The sequence below is a fragment of the Tenrec ecaudatus genome, chromosome 4 (genome assembly GCF_050624435.1).
Source record: "Tenrec ecaudatus isolate mTenEca1 chromosome 4, mTenEca1.hap1, whole genome shotgun sequence".
In the NCBI taxonomy this organism is placed as follows: Eukaryota; Metazoa; Chordata; class Mammalia; order Afrosoricida; family Tenrecidae; genus Tenrec; species Tenrec ecaudatus.
The window spans coordinates 12,679,894-12,693,668 of NC_134533.1; the positions used below are offsets into that span (position 1 = coordinate 12,679,894).

The 13,775-nt window shown below is 52.8% G+C and overlaps 2 protein-coding genes across 3 annotated transcripts in view; one reads left to right on the top strand and one right to left on the bottom strand.

Annotated features, from left to right (window-relative positions):
- Window positions 1–6,669, bottom strand: SDHAF2 (succinate dehydrogenase complex assembly factor 2). Its single transcript, XM_075545639.1, has 4 exons — window positions 6,511–6,669; window positions 5,597–5,820; window positions 5,399–5,508; window positions 1–1,935 (listed from the first exon to the last, which is right to left on the bottom strand). The coding sequence occupies exons 1-4, from the start codon at window positions 6,547–6,549 to the stop codon at window positions 1,805–1,807; spliced, it is 504 nt and encodes a 167-aa protein (XP_075401754.1). The 5' UTR covers window positions 6,550–6,669; the 3' UTR covers window positions 1–1,804.
- Window positions 6,668–13,775, top strand: part of CPSF7 (cleavage and polyadenylation specific factor 7) — a 21,944-nt gene continuing 14,836 nt past the window's right edge. For both annotated transcript variants that reach the window (XM_075545637.1, XM_075545638.1), the window contains exons 1-2: window positions 6,668–6,785; window positions 7,329–7,432. In XM_075545637.1, the coding sequence (XP_075401752.1) occupies window positions 7,379–7,432 (54 nt within the window). In that variant the 5' untranslated portion in view covers window positions 6,668–6,785; window positions 7,329–7,378. The remainder of the gene's footprint in view (window positions 6,786–7,328; window positions 7,433–13,775) is intronic.

The following is a 13,775-nucleotide window of genomic DNA, read 5'->3' on the forward strand; positions in this document are numbered from 1 at the left end:
TGGCTCTGGCTGTATGTTTATTAAGGGGGGTTGGGGATGGGAAAAGAGGCCCCATGCCTGGCCGAATTTCCTGCAGGCCTAATAAAGGGAATAGCTGCTTACACAGCACCCCTGGGCCTGCCGGTGCGCAGCAGGGTCTAGAGGCTCCTCCACTTTAGGCGATGACACGTGCCAGCCCCTGCAGGGACACAGGGTCTTTAGAGGAGGGCCAGGCCCAGGTGGAAGTAGCAGCGGCTGACCCAGACAAAGGCAAAGGGAGACAAGAGGCGGGGCAGAAGAGACCAGACAGAAACCACCACACACTTGGCTGTGGGAGCTGTTGCATAAGGCGCGGAGGATAGATGGCTGCACCCATCCACTCCAAGAGCTAAATATAACCGTCAGCCAGCATTGCATCAAAGGCCTGAGCAGGCCCGAGGCCCAGGGAGCTCCCAGCTGGTCTGCCTGGGGCCTGCCCTCACCCCAGCCCCACCAACCGAGGTGAGAAGTGACAACCTTTCCCATCAAAGGTCTTGTGTCCTCACCTCTACGCTGACTGGGGACACGTCTGCCCTCCAGCTCTGGGAGGTTCAGGCCGAGGCCACGGCCACCTGCCAACGTTGGTGCTCCTGGGGACTGGGTCCTCAAGTCCTGCCACAGTTCAGGGTACTCTCTTGTCAGAAGGGGGGCATGTTGGTAGCCCCATTTCACAGATGAGGGGAGGGAGGCTCAGCCTAACGCATTGATCCAGTGAGGGCAAACTGCATTCAGCCCTGGGGCCCCGCCCTACACCTTATTCCTGGGAGCCTAGATGTTCACTTCAGGGGTGGCTGGCCAGCAGCTTCTCGGGACAGAGGCTGGTCTCTCAGCCGGCCAGCGTCCTCATCCTCACTTTTCTCAGCACGTCTCCACTCGATTGCCCACGCTCTGCCAGCAGGGTGTGCAGGCCCCCGGAGGCAGGCCGAGTGGGTGGCCGGCTTTTTAACCAACCAACCAACGGGACATTGACACAGCGGGCGTCCACCAGCTCTGGAAGAATGCTGGGAGAGGCCGGGCCACCAAGGTGGCTTCCCTCTCTGCCCTCCTCATCCAGGGCCCTGGCAGTGCCCAGGCCCACCTGTGGCCTTCCTCTTCCTGGTCGACCCTGTCCAGCCAGACATCAAGGTTGCCAGCGTGAAGACATCCCCAGCTACTCGGGGGGTTCCCTGTCCTAGTGCTACCCACTCCCAGATCACACATTCTGACCCCAGAGCAGGCTGCAAGAAGCTCGTGGAAAAATTCCATGATCTTGCCTCCCTCTTTCCAGGCTGTGTGAAGTCCCTTCCTGCCACTGCTTAGTAAGTCAGTCTGAAGACGAGGCTGAGGATGGGGACCTTGCAGGGCTAGGCACACACGTGGCAGTGGCATCCACACGGGCAGCCACGGGGGAGCCCGGAGCCTAGAGGAGGTCCCTCTTCAGTATCCTCTAGCACATCACACTCACTCTGCAGAGACCTCTGGGGCCCAGCTGGAGGGAATGTCAGGGCTGCTGGCTGCCCTCACTCAGCCACTGTGCCTCTGGATCTTTGGATGAGGGGCTGGGGCTGGCCCCACCCCCACCCCACCCCCTTTTCCTAGCAGAGAACCATAGGAAGTCCCTTAAAGGGTCATCCCCTTGCCCACAGTGCCCCCCTGTGGCAGAGGCCAGGTAAAGCAGCAAGACTGGAGTCAGACCAGGAATGTTTAGGAGTCAGTCACACAGACAGCCCTGCAAGGTGTCAGAGCAGCAGGAAGGCCCAGGCAGGGGCACCTGGGGAGGGGCAAGGGGCAGGGCAGTGGGTGCAGGTCAGAGCGGCTTCTCGAAGAGGTACTCGAGGTCGGGGGCGCGCAGGCGCTGTTCTCTGCTCTTGTTTTTGGCGAAGTCTTGCAGCAGCTCCAGGACCTCATTCTGGAGTATTTCAGGGGCTGGTTTGGCTTCTGCAAGAGAAGGCGGATGTCCGTCGCTGGTGTGCGCCTCGCGTCCCAGAGGAGTCCCGGGCCTTCCCCAGGCTTCCTTTCCAGCACCCACCGGAAGTACTCACGCCCCAGTGTCCCAGCGAACTAGTCCAGTGTGCTGGCCAGGGTTCCTGCTCCCTCCAAGCTCACTGGGGAGGAGTGAATGCTTGTAAAGCACCCACCCGAGCGCCTCCTGGTTTATTCACCCAAAGCGCAGAGGAATGAGTCAGGAAATAAAGGGGGACATAGAATATGTGGCTAACTGCCTTCACGAACAATGGCCTCCTGAGACACGAGACCAGAACTGGACAGTGGGCCACCTTTAGCGAACGTTTTGATCAAAGATTTTGCACAAGTAGATGAATCCTTATCAAAAGGTGGGAACTTTTCAGAACCGTTTCAAACGCTCATGGAATCCAGATGGCTTTCTGGAGCCGAGGATGGACAACCCCCCCCCCCAAAAAAAAACTATTATTCTGGGATAACTTTTAAACCATAAGCCAAAAAATATCTCCCGAAGGTGTTTCTACACCCAACGGGAGTCTCACTGCATTAGTGGAGACCGCCCGGGTGAGCAGCCACCAGGAAGGCGCCTGCGGACGGGGTGATGGGCGGTGGAAGGGTGTGGTGTGCATCTAGCTCAGAAGCAACAAAGCCCACATGGAAGGAGCACACCAGCTTGTGTGATCAAAGGTGTCGAAGGGATCAGGTATCAGGCAACAAGGAACAAAAGATCAAATCATTTTGAATGAGGGGGGACTACAGATTGGAGACCCAAGACCCACCTGTAGGCAACTGGATAACCCCTTACAGAAGGGTCGTGGGGAGGAGATGAGCCAGTTAGGGTGCAGTAATGATGAAACATACAACTTTCCTAGTTCCTAAATGCTTCCTCCCCCCTAAATATCATGATTCCCAATTCTACCTTATACATCTGGCTAGACCAGAGGATGTACACTGGTATAGATAGAAACTGGAAACACAGGGAATCCAGGACAGATGATCCCTTCAGGACCAGTGGTGAGAGTGGTGATACCAGGAGGGTGGAAGGAGGGTGTGGTGGAAAGGAGGAACGGATTACAAGGATCTACATATAACCTCCTCCCTAGGGGATGGACAACAGAAAAGTGGGTGAAGGGAGACACTGGGGGGTGTAAGATATGAAAAAATAATAATTTATAAATTATCAAGGGTCCATAGGGAGCAAGGATTGGGGAGGTAGGGGGAAAAATGAGGAGCTGATACCAAGGGCTCAAGTAGAAAGCAAATGTTTTGAGAATGATGATGGCAAAAAATATACAAATGTGCTTGACACAATGGATATATGTATGGATTGTGATAAGAGTTGTATGAGCCCCACCTTCCTAATACAATCGCTGAAGACAAAGCGGGTGAATAAGCAAATGTGGTGAAGAAAGCTGATGGTGCCCAGCTATCAAAAGATATAGCATCTGGGGTCTTAAAGGCTTGAAGGTAAACAAGCGGCCATCTAGCTCAGAAGCAACAAAGCCCACCTCGAAGAAGCACACTAGCCTGTACGATCATAAGGTTTTGAAGGGATCAGGCATCATCAGAACAAAAAAATCGTATCATTGTGAATGAAGCGGGGAGTGCGGAATGGAGACCCAAAGCCCATTTGTAGGGCACTGGACATCCCCTTACGGAAGGGTCTCGGGGAGGAGATGAGCCAATCAGGGTGCGATGTAGCAACGGTGAAACATACAACTTTCCTCCAGTTCCTAAATGACCCCCCCTCCCTTTGCCACTATCATGATCCCAATTCTACCTTACAAATCTGGCTAGACCAGAGGATGCACACTGGTACAGATAGGAACTGGAAACACAGGGAATCCAGGACAGATGATCCCTTCAGGGTGTGAGTGGTGATACTGGGAGGGTGGATTGGAAAGGGGGAACCGATTACCAATTACAATGATCTACATATAACCTCCTCCCTGGGGGATGGACAACAGAAAAGTGGATGAAGGGAGACATCGGACAGTGCAAGATATGACAAAATAATAATATGTAAATTATCAAGGGTTCATGAGGGAGGGGGAGCGGGGAGAGAAGGGAAAAAAAAAAGGAGCTGATGCCAGGGGCTTGGGTGGACAGCAAATGTTTTGGGAATGATGAGGGCAATGAATGTACAAATGTGCTTGACACAATGGATGGATGTATGGATTATGATAAGGGTTGTATGAGCCCCTAATAAACATAAATAAATTTTTAAAAAGAGTTGTAGGAGCCCCAATAAAATGACTAAAAAAATAAAAGAAGTACAGTCCATTAACTGCAGGGGGCAAAGAAGGAGAGCTAGCAGCACAGGTTCTCAGGCATTTAAAAAATAAGGGACCACTATGAACAATTTTGAGGCAGATTCAGAAGAGGACATGACACGGAGGGATTTCACTGCTGATGTCGGGTGGATCTTGGCTGAGACAGTGAATACCAGAAAGACATTGACTTGTGTTTTATTGGCTCTGGTATGCTCTGCTTCCAGCCAAGATCCATGACCTCAACCATGATAATGGTCCCTCCACTCCACCCACATCTGCGAGTCCTCGGAGCCAGCCCATTTCTGACCAAATCACAACCAACAAGTTGATGCAGAGTCATTGGGTGGGTCCCTGCAGAGGATTCCCAAGACCATAAATCTCATCTTTCTCCTGCAGGTGGGTCAGTTAGCAGCCTAGGTGTCTAGCTAACCGAGACACCTGCCTTCTGGTGCTGGACAAACAGGCCCTGCTCTCTTCTACAAAGTGCCAACAAGCAGTGCTGTGACCTTCCACACAGACACTGGTGAGAGGTGGAAGGGACAGTCCTTTCCTCCTAGTACTTGGGAAACTGGGGCTCTTTCATCTTCCCTAGGAACCCTGCTGGCGTAGTGGGTTACGAGTTGGGCTGATAACTGCAAGGTTGGTGGTTTGAGCCCATCAGTCGCTCCATGGGAGAGAGATGAAGCTTTCTGCTTCTGTAAAGATTTACAGCCTTGGAAAGCCACGGGGGGGGGGGGGGGTTGTTCTCCACTGTCCTATAGGGCCACTCTGAGTTAGAATCGACTCAATGGTGGAGTTTGCTTTGAATTTTCATTTTTACTACATGGCTGGGATCCATTCTGACAAAAGCCATGCCAGAGTGCGAATGTTGTGTGGTTCTTGCTGTGCACACACAGAGCTGTCTGGTTCTAACACATTCCCTGCTGGTTTCTTTAGCCTGCACATTCACGCTGTGAGCATCTATAACCTGCTGCTAAAATCCCTTTGGGCTTGAACAAAAGAGGCTTCAAGGCTAAAACTAACTCTGTACTTTGGGAAATGGTGAAGAACGTTTGGGTTGAGTGTCTACCAGTGAATAAAATTTAAAAATTGCCTTGGATCCAATTCCAGAGTCTCAAAGCACCCAAGTCATCCTAGTTTCACTTTCTGCAGCACGTTTCACATACCTGTGGCCCAGTAGTAAATATCCCAGTCGTTACTGGGCTCGTTAATCAGACGATCATAGAGGTTCAGCTGCTTCTCTGTCATGCGGTGCAGATGTTCTTTAGCAAACAGGCTAGAAACAAGGGCAAAAGAGAAGAGGGTTGAAAGGCTGCCTCGGGACCAAGGGAGATGGATGAGTGGGGGGCTCATGTGGCTCTTACCTAAGGAGGATGCAGTTCTCCAACATCCCCCTCTTTCTGCTCTCATACAGCAGGCGGGCTCTTTTGGTGTCTATGGATTCATCAGTCCGCTCCTGCCACGGAGGCAGTGGGATTTCAATCAGGTCTTTCTGGGAATCTGTTGGGCTGTCACCTCTGTAAAAGCGCCTGGCTGTGGAGGGGCCGAGCAAAGGCCAAGTGAGGCTGCGGGCTGGCAGAGCGAGTGCCTGAAACGGTCAAAAGGGACACAGGTGCAGAACAGCTTGGATTACGCTCCATGTCAGTCACTGGACATTAGGAGGTGCAAAGTAAATGCCAAGGCAAACCTACTGCCAACGATCCTGGGGGGACTGGTGGCGCAATAGTTAAGCAGGGGTTGGAACCTATCGCCACTCTTCATTTGGGAGAAAGACATGGCTGTCTGTTTCCGTAAGGATTTAGTCTCAGGCCACCCAGGGGGCAGTTCTACTGTGTTTTACGGGATTGTTCAGGTCGGAATCCACCGGTCCACAAGGGGTTTATCTGGTACGCATTACACTCACTTGCTGCTCTTAACCCCTGAGGACATAAAGACACAGCGACAGCTTGGTCCCTAACTCTCCAATAGCCCTCAATCTAGAGATGGGCACCAAACTTCAAAACACAACGTGAAATCCTCACAAAGGTTCCAAAAGACTGTAGGACCCGGGAGGAGAGCCCAGAGAAGACGGACAACCCGGCTTGGGAAGAAAATGACATCTGAACCTGGTGTTGCACGGGGACCTGTCAATGACATTCCAGGGCGGAAAGGGCAGCAACCACCGAAATTCCGAGTCGCAGGATGGGCCTCCCTTCGGGCCCGCCCTCGTCCCGGCTCGCGAGCCCTCCCTGCGGTCGCCGTGACGATCCAAGAACCCCGGGGCCTCCGCGCTCCTCACCCTCGCCAGAGCCGGTAACGCGGCGGTGATCAGTGCCATTTTCGGCCGCCTGCGAACCGGAAGCCTGAACAGGTCATTTCCGGGACCCCCGTGGGCGACCGAAGCTCGGGATTCGAGTGCAGTCCGAGAACCGGAAGCGGCGCCTGCGTAGGGCGGAAGTGGCCGTACGTGTGACGCCAGCGCTGGGCGGGGGGGCGGGACCTGAGGCCGAGACGGTTCGCGCGCTTCGGGCCTAGTCCGGACTCGCCGCCGCCGCCGCCGCCGCCATATTCTCGGTAACGGGGGCGCGCGGCCCGGGCCTGCCGGGCCAGAAGGAGGGGCGGGGCGGCGCCGAGGCGGGGCGGGGGTCCGTTGAACCGGGGCGGCCGCCGGGGGCGGGGGCGCGGGGCCTGCGGGTGGAGGCCGCGGGCGGCGGGCGCTGTGGGCGGGAGTGAGCGGGCCCAGCCGGCGGCGAGGAGGGCCCGAGGGGAGCCGGGCGGCGCGCCGGGCTCGCTGGAGCTCGGGCCGGGCCGCCTCGGGGCCTGAGCAGGGCCGGCGGACTTGGGGGCTGCCCTTCGCAACGCCGTCCCAGGACCTCCGGGGAACCGGGCCTGGAGGTGCCCGCGGGTCCCGAGCGGCGGCGGCGCTTCCCCGGGTCGGGCCCGAGGGTGATGGGCAGCTGGTCTCCGCGAGCCCCGGCGGCCCGGGAGATCGGGGGCGGCGCGAGGCCGGGGCCCAGTGAGGCGGCTCGGGCCGCCGGGAGGATGGCCACTTACTGCCCTCCTCCCAGCGCTGGACCCTCGAGCCTCCTAACGTGTGCCATTTTGTGGCTATCGCAGTGGCATCTTTTGGCTTCATTCCTCCGGCGTGAGACCCTCCTTCCGGAGCCATGTCAGAAGGAGTGGACTTGATTGACATTTACGCGGATGAGGAGTTCAACCAGGTGAGGGGACAGCTCCGTTTGCAGTGCGTGACTCCAAGCTGTGTCCGCCGTGGGGATTTGTTCGGCGGGGAGGGGAGCACGCACGCCCTGTCCGCTGAAAGGTTGGGGTTGGAGGGGTTGGGCGGGGGGAGTGTCTGGAAATGAACGCTTACCAGCCACCGCAGGAAACCGCTCCAAAAGTTTGATTAAACCCGAACAGGACACATCCCAGGCAATCCGCTAAAGGGATAGCAAACACAGGATGCCCGCTGTATATGACCAAGTGGATACAACTCACTGCGGTGGGGTTTGCAATAAGGTTACTCATAGCACCATTCAGGCAGGATAACTAAATTGGCGCTGGGAAAACCGGAGGTTAGAAGTGTAGACTTTCTTGATAAGTAGTGTTTCCGAAGATGGCTCCAGGCCCTTGGCTTACATGCTTTGCAGAAAGACAAAGAGTTGGCCAGGGCAGGTTCTTTAAAGTGAATTCCGAGAGAGCAGGGTTGGAGGGAAGCTTCTCATTACATCGGACCTAGGAGAAGCCTTCTTGGGTTTGACACTTTTCTCGATTCCCCGGCCTGAAAGTTTCCTCCCCTGCTGGGACCCTGGAGTCCAGCGTGTACGATTCTGCTTTCTATTAATCTGAACCTCTAGGCTTCATTCTAAAGGCTTCGTTGGATTTAAGAGCAAATAAAAATCAGGCTTAATGGAATGATGATTCAACCTGTGGAACTTGTTCCCTGGGGAAGCCAAAGTTGGATATGATTCTTCTCCGAGACAGACCATTCTTAAAACTTGGAGTTAGTGTTTGTCCCGGTGCCCCTGAGGGGCAGGGGGACAGTGCTGATATGCATTCCTGGGTGGTTTTTTTGACTAGCTGGGAAAAAAATGCAAACCACACTCCCCCTTTCAGTGAGGTAAAGGCACTGTAGAAAACTGCTGCTCGGACATTTCATTGTCTCTGTTCCATTGTTTTACATTTTTACTTCTTTCTATAAGCTTGGGAGCCCTGCTGGCCTAATGGATTATGAGTTGGACTGCCAACCACACAAGGTTTGAGGTTTGGATCCACCAGCCGCCCCTAAGGAGAAGGATGAGGCTGGCAGGCTGCTCCTGTAAAGATTTACAACATCAGCAATCTTAGGGAGCAGTTTTCTTCGGTCTGTGTCCTGTAGAGTTCCTATGAGTGGGTATCAATTCAGTGGCAGTAGGTTGAGTTAGAAGCAGCTCGACTCCGGTCTTGAGAAGTTGATGGCCGTGTTGGTGTAATACATTTGACTGGTGAACCTTATTGTTTCAAGGTTGACACGCGCTGATTAAAAAACCCAGCAGCCTTGCTCATAAGACTCTAAATTAGTTTGTTAGCGTCTCAATGTTTCTGTAACAAAGAGCATTATCCAAAGAGTTTCTCTCCCTTGAAACAGCCGTCTTACCTTCAGATCAGTTCTCCAGCTTGAAGTCACATCTCAAGAATGCTTCGAGCCTGTTTGAAATTCCTGCATCATTTTCAGCACCATCCCACCAGGTGGGGACTGATGCACAGAAGGACACAGGGAGAAGATAAAAGGAAGTGTTTGAGGAGGCAGATGTCCTGGGTGGCCCTGCTTCTGGTTGTTGTGAGGCAGCAGGCATTGGTACTGGTCCTTGTTTCACTTAGTATGTTATTTTTTTTTTAGGTTTGATTTTTTTTACCCCTGTCCTTTATTATTTTTAATCATTTTATTGGGGGCTGTTACAATTCTTATCACAATCCATACATACATCCATTGTGTCAAGAACATATGTACATTTGTTGCCATCATCATTCTCAAAACATTTGGTTTCTACTTGAGCCCTTAATATCTGCTGCTCATTTTCCCCCTCCCTCCCCACTCCCCCCACCTCATGAACTCTTCATCATTCATAAATTATTATTTTGTCATATTATACTGTCCGACGTCTCCCCCCACCTTCTTCTGTGCTGTCCCTCCCCCAGCGAGGAGGCGATCGTAGATTCTTGTAATCAGTTTCCCCTTTCTACCCCACATTCTCTCCCTCCTCCAGGCATCACCACTCTCACCACTGGTCCTGAAGGAGTCATCTGTCCTGAATTCCTTGTGTTTCCAGTTACTATCTGTGCCTATGTACATCCTCTGGTCTAGCCAGATTTGTAAGGTAGAATTGGGATCATGAGAGTGGGGGAGAGGAAGTATTTAAGAATTAGAGAAAAGTTATATGTATCATCATTGCTACCCTGTACCCTGCCTGGTTCATCTTCCCACAACTCTTCAGTAAGGGGTGTCCGGTTGGCTACCATTGGGCTTTGAGTCTCCACTCTGCAGTCACCTACATTTTCAGTGATACGATTTTTTTGTTCCTTGATGCTTGATACCTGATCCCTTCGACAGTTCGTGGTCACACAGGCTGGTGTGTTTCTTCCATGTGGGCTTTGTTGCTTCTGAGCTAGATGGCCACTTGTTTATCTTCAAGCCTGAAAGACCCCAGACGCTATATCTTTTGATTGCTGAACACCATCAGCTTTCTTCACCATTTTTGCTTATGCACACGTTTGTCTTCATTGATCCTATCATGGAGGTGGGCACCCATTGATATGATTTTTAGTTCTTTGATGTCTGATAACTGGTCCCTTCTGCACCTTGTGGTCAGGCAGATTGGTGTGCTTCTTCCATGTGGTCTTTGATGCTTCTCAGCTAGATGGCCTCTTGTTTATCTTCAAGCCTTTAAGACCCCAGACGCTATATCTTTCGATAGCCGGCACCGTCAGCTTTCTTCACACTTGCCTGTGCACACATTCTTCCTCAGCAGTCCTGTTGGGAAGGTGTGAAAGTTTTGTTTTGTTTTTTAACACAGGATTGTAAGCATGCCCAGAGGTCATGAGATTCGAGTGAGGCCTTCTTGTTTTCACACGGCTTTAAACATTCTGTCCTTTTTATTGTGGAAATGGATGTAACAAAGGACTGGCCGTTCCACGTCTGCCTGTGTGTGAGTTCTCGGCATTTTTCCATCATGTTGTACACTGCCATCGTTGCCTTCGGTGCAGACCACCATGGCCAGGAAGTTGATTCCAACTCGTGGTGACCCTGCAGGGCAGAGTAGAGCTGTCTCCCACTGAGTGACTGGTGGGTTCGAACTGCTGACCTTGTGTTTTACAGGTCAGGGCTTGGCCCACCACGGGGCACCTTCTCCAGTTGGGCTTTGTAATAATAGCAGCATCCCCTGTCTCCTCGGTGCCTTGTGACTTCATCTCCATGCAGCTGCTCATTATCTTACGTGGGGGTGGGAGGTGTTAATTTTTTTAAAGCCAGTGAGTTTTGAGTAGAAGAGAACGATTTCATACAGTAATTTACTGCTGGCCCATCTCTTTACTGAGTGTTTTAGGCTCCTTTGAATCAGGCTGGGTGGTTGGGTAGTTGGATGTTACCAAGAGATAAAGGAGGCTCCCTGGGGTTCTTCGGTTAGAAAACCTGCTGTATCCCCCAGGAAAACCACTGCAGCTTGGGCCGGATCTGAAGAAGATGCTGTTTTGTTATCAGTGGACAAGCCGCAGGCCTGGTGCAATGGTCACTGTTCTATGGCACTGTCAGGTCAATGTTGGGCTGCTTGCCACAAGATTGGCAATTCAGGCCCACCAGCTGGGTTAAGGGAGGAAGATGAGGCTGTCCGCTCCAGTAGAGATTTGGTGTTTTGGCTATCAGGGTGGAAGCTACTGAAGTGATTTCTTTGGTTGAAAAGGCCCTTTATGGGACTGAGTGACCAGTGATGGCATTAATCCACAGTGAGTTTTTCTCCAAACAGGCAGGATTTGGGCCATTGAAGACAGAATGGGATTGTTCCGTGCCTCAGGGAAGCTGGGGGCAAGGGGTGCTCTGTTCCTCACAGAAGAGCCCACTTTAAGCAAGACTGGTTTTCCTGTGAACTGTGGACGTGTGCTGTCTGGTTAGACTTACTGAAAACAGATATGGGCCAAAGGCCGGCAGGGCCAAGTGAGCTGAAAAGTGTGCTCAGAATGGTGCTGATTCACACTAAGTTGGTCTGTGCACAAGTACAAGCCCCCCTTCCCCAGTGCACTTAGCTCCTGGGGGAAGAGACACGGGGCTGCTGGTCGAGGCCCAGGGTGCTGTCTCCCAGTCTCTGACCGCAGGTGCTGCAGAAGCACATCTGGAAGACAGCTTGCCTCTGTGACCCTGGGAGTCTTGGGCCCCCTGGCTGCCCTCAGGCGGAGGGGAACGACTGCATGGCTTAGAGCTGCCGGTCTACTGAGTAAACTCCCAGCCCCCTGCCTGGTCTCTGGGCCCCCTCTGTTGGGCCGCCAGGGCCAGGGCCATGAGGTAAAAGGACAGGAAATGGCTCCCTGTCCTCAGGTTTCTGTCTGGGAGGTGAAGGCAGTGGCCCAAAATCCAGAGTATCAGGTGCAGCGAGGAGAAAGGAGGTGAGGTGAGAACCCTGGAGCTCGCATTGAGCCTACATTGCAGTGAAAGGAACTGTCTCCGCCTGACAGCGGCCCTGTAGGGCAGAGTGGGCCTGCCCCTGCCCCTGCCCCTGCATGTTTCCGAGGCAGGAACTCTACAGGAACAGATTGGTGCCTCTTTCTCCCAGGGAGCGGCTGGTGACTTCAAACTGCAGACCTTGTGGTTCACCCAGAACAAAAGCCAGGACACCACCAGGGCTCCTTGAACAGAAACAAGGTGGCCAGTGATTCTCAGTAGGGCTCCTGGACACAGGGAAATCTTGCTGGGTCAAGTACTAAGAAGATTTTGGGGGGGCGAGGGTGAGCATTGAGCAGATAGATGAGGAAGATATTTTAAAAATCACGTAAGTTCCTTTCTCTTTGGAAAGTAGCAAGGAACTTTTCCACATGATATTTTGGAGCTTTTGCTATTAAGCAAGCACAGGTTTCTTCCTGGTGGATTCACCCAGGATGGTTTGTTTCATCTTCCTGGAACAGCCTTCACTGTCCGTCACTCAGTGAAACACGTTACATTGGTCTAACGAGGTGTATTTAACGCAACTCATCACTGAATACATCACTGGCTCTGGCCCTTAGCTGTTTCCCATCTTAACAGGGAAAGGGCTTTGTGGCCCTTCTGGGATTTAAGTCCAAATGCCCTTTGAGACCTTGCCCACCCTCCAGCTGGGTGCTACAGAGGCCTTACCTGACAGGAGACTCCGGGCTCAGGGAGACCCTTTGAATCTTGTGGATTGGTACATTCTTTTTTTATTAAAAATTTTAAAAAAAAATATTTTATTAGGGGCTCATACAACTCTTACCACAATCCATACATCAATTGTGTAAAGCACATTTGTACATTCATTGCCCTCATCATTTTCAAAGCACTTCCACTTAAGCCCTTGGCATCAGGTCCTCTTTTTTTTTCCCCCTCCCGCCCCGCTCCCCACTCCCTCATGAGCCCTTGATAATTTATACATTATTATTTTGTCACATCCTGCCCTGTCCGACATCTCCCTTCACCCCCTTTTCTGTTGTCCATCCCGTTAAATTCTTTTAGGGTTCATTAAATAATCTTCCATACCCCCTGGGTCCTCCAGGATTGAGCCTGCAGCTTTTTCTAAGTCTGACACACAGTGACCCAGTAGGACAGGGTAGAGCTGCCCCCTTGGGGCTTCCAAGGCGGTGCGTCTGTTCAGCAGCAGTCTGCCCCTCTCTGTCTTGCAGAGCGGCTGGTGGAGTCTGACCATGGCTCTTTGGGGCTCACAGCTCAGTGCTTACCCCATTGTGCCACGGAGGTCCTTCACCTTGTCTTGTGGGCCCTGAAATGGGTTGATTTCCTCGTGCTTAGGTCTCTGAGCCTCCCGTGCCCGCTTGCTAGTTTCCGATCCTCGTCTCGGTTGCAGCCCTGCCTCGGGCCGCAGAGGAGCAACCTCAGCTGCTGCACCCGTCACCCAAGATGGTGTGTTGTGAAGTTCGATTTCAAAAATGCTGAAAGGAGGGGAAAGCTGGATAGGTGTGGGAGCGTCCTGTAGGGATTTGGGCACTGGAGAGGCCGGTGGGACTGCTCAGGCCTTTCTCTGCCCACGCCCCTCGCGCAGCACACCGTGCCTGGGACTCGAGCACGTCACCGCTCTCCCTAGAGCTGTGGCCAGGCCCCTTTCGTGTGGGCTTTTCTAGAGTCTGCGTAGCTTGTGGACTTGCTGGCCTGTGGCAGGAAGTGTGGACACTGGTGAAGGAAGCTTTCCTGGTCATGGTCAGAACTGTCCCCAAGCCTCACTGCACTGCCGGTCACCTGAGGTGCCTGGAGGGAAACCGCGTTTTCTTTAGGGCTGATTTTGAGCCCCTCGTGTGTGCATTTCTGTAGATTTGAAAGGAGCTCGCATGAGTCTTGGTAGCCAGTCTTTGGCGCAA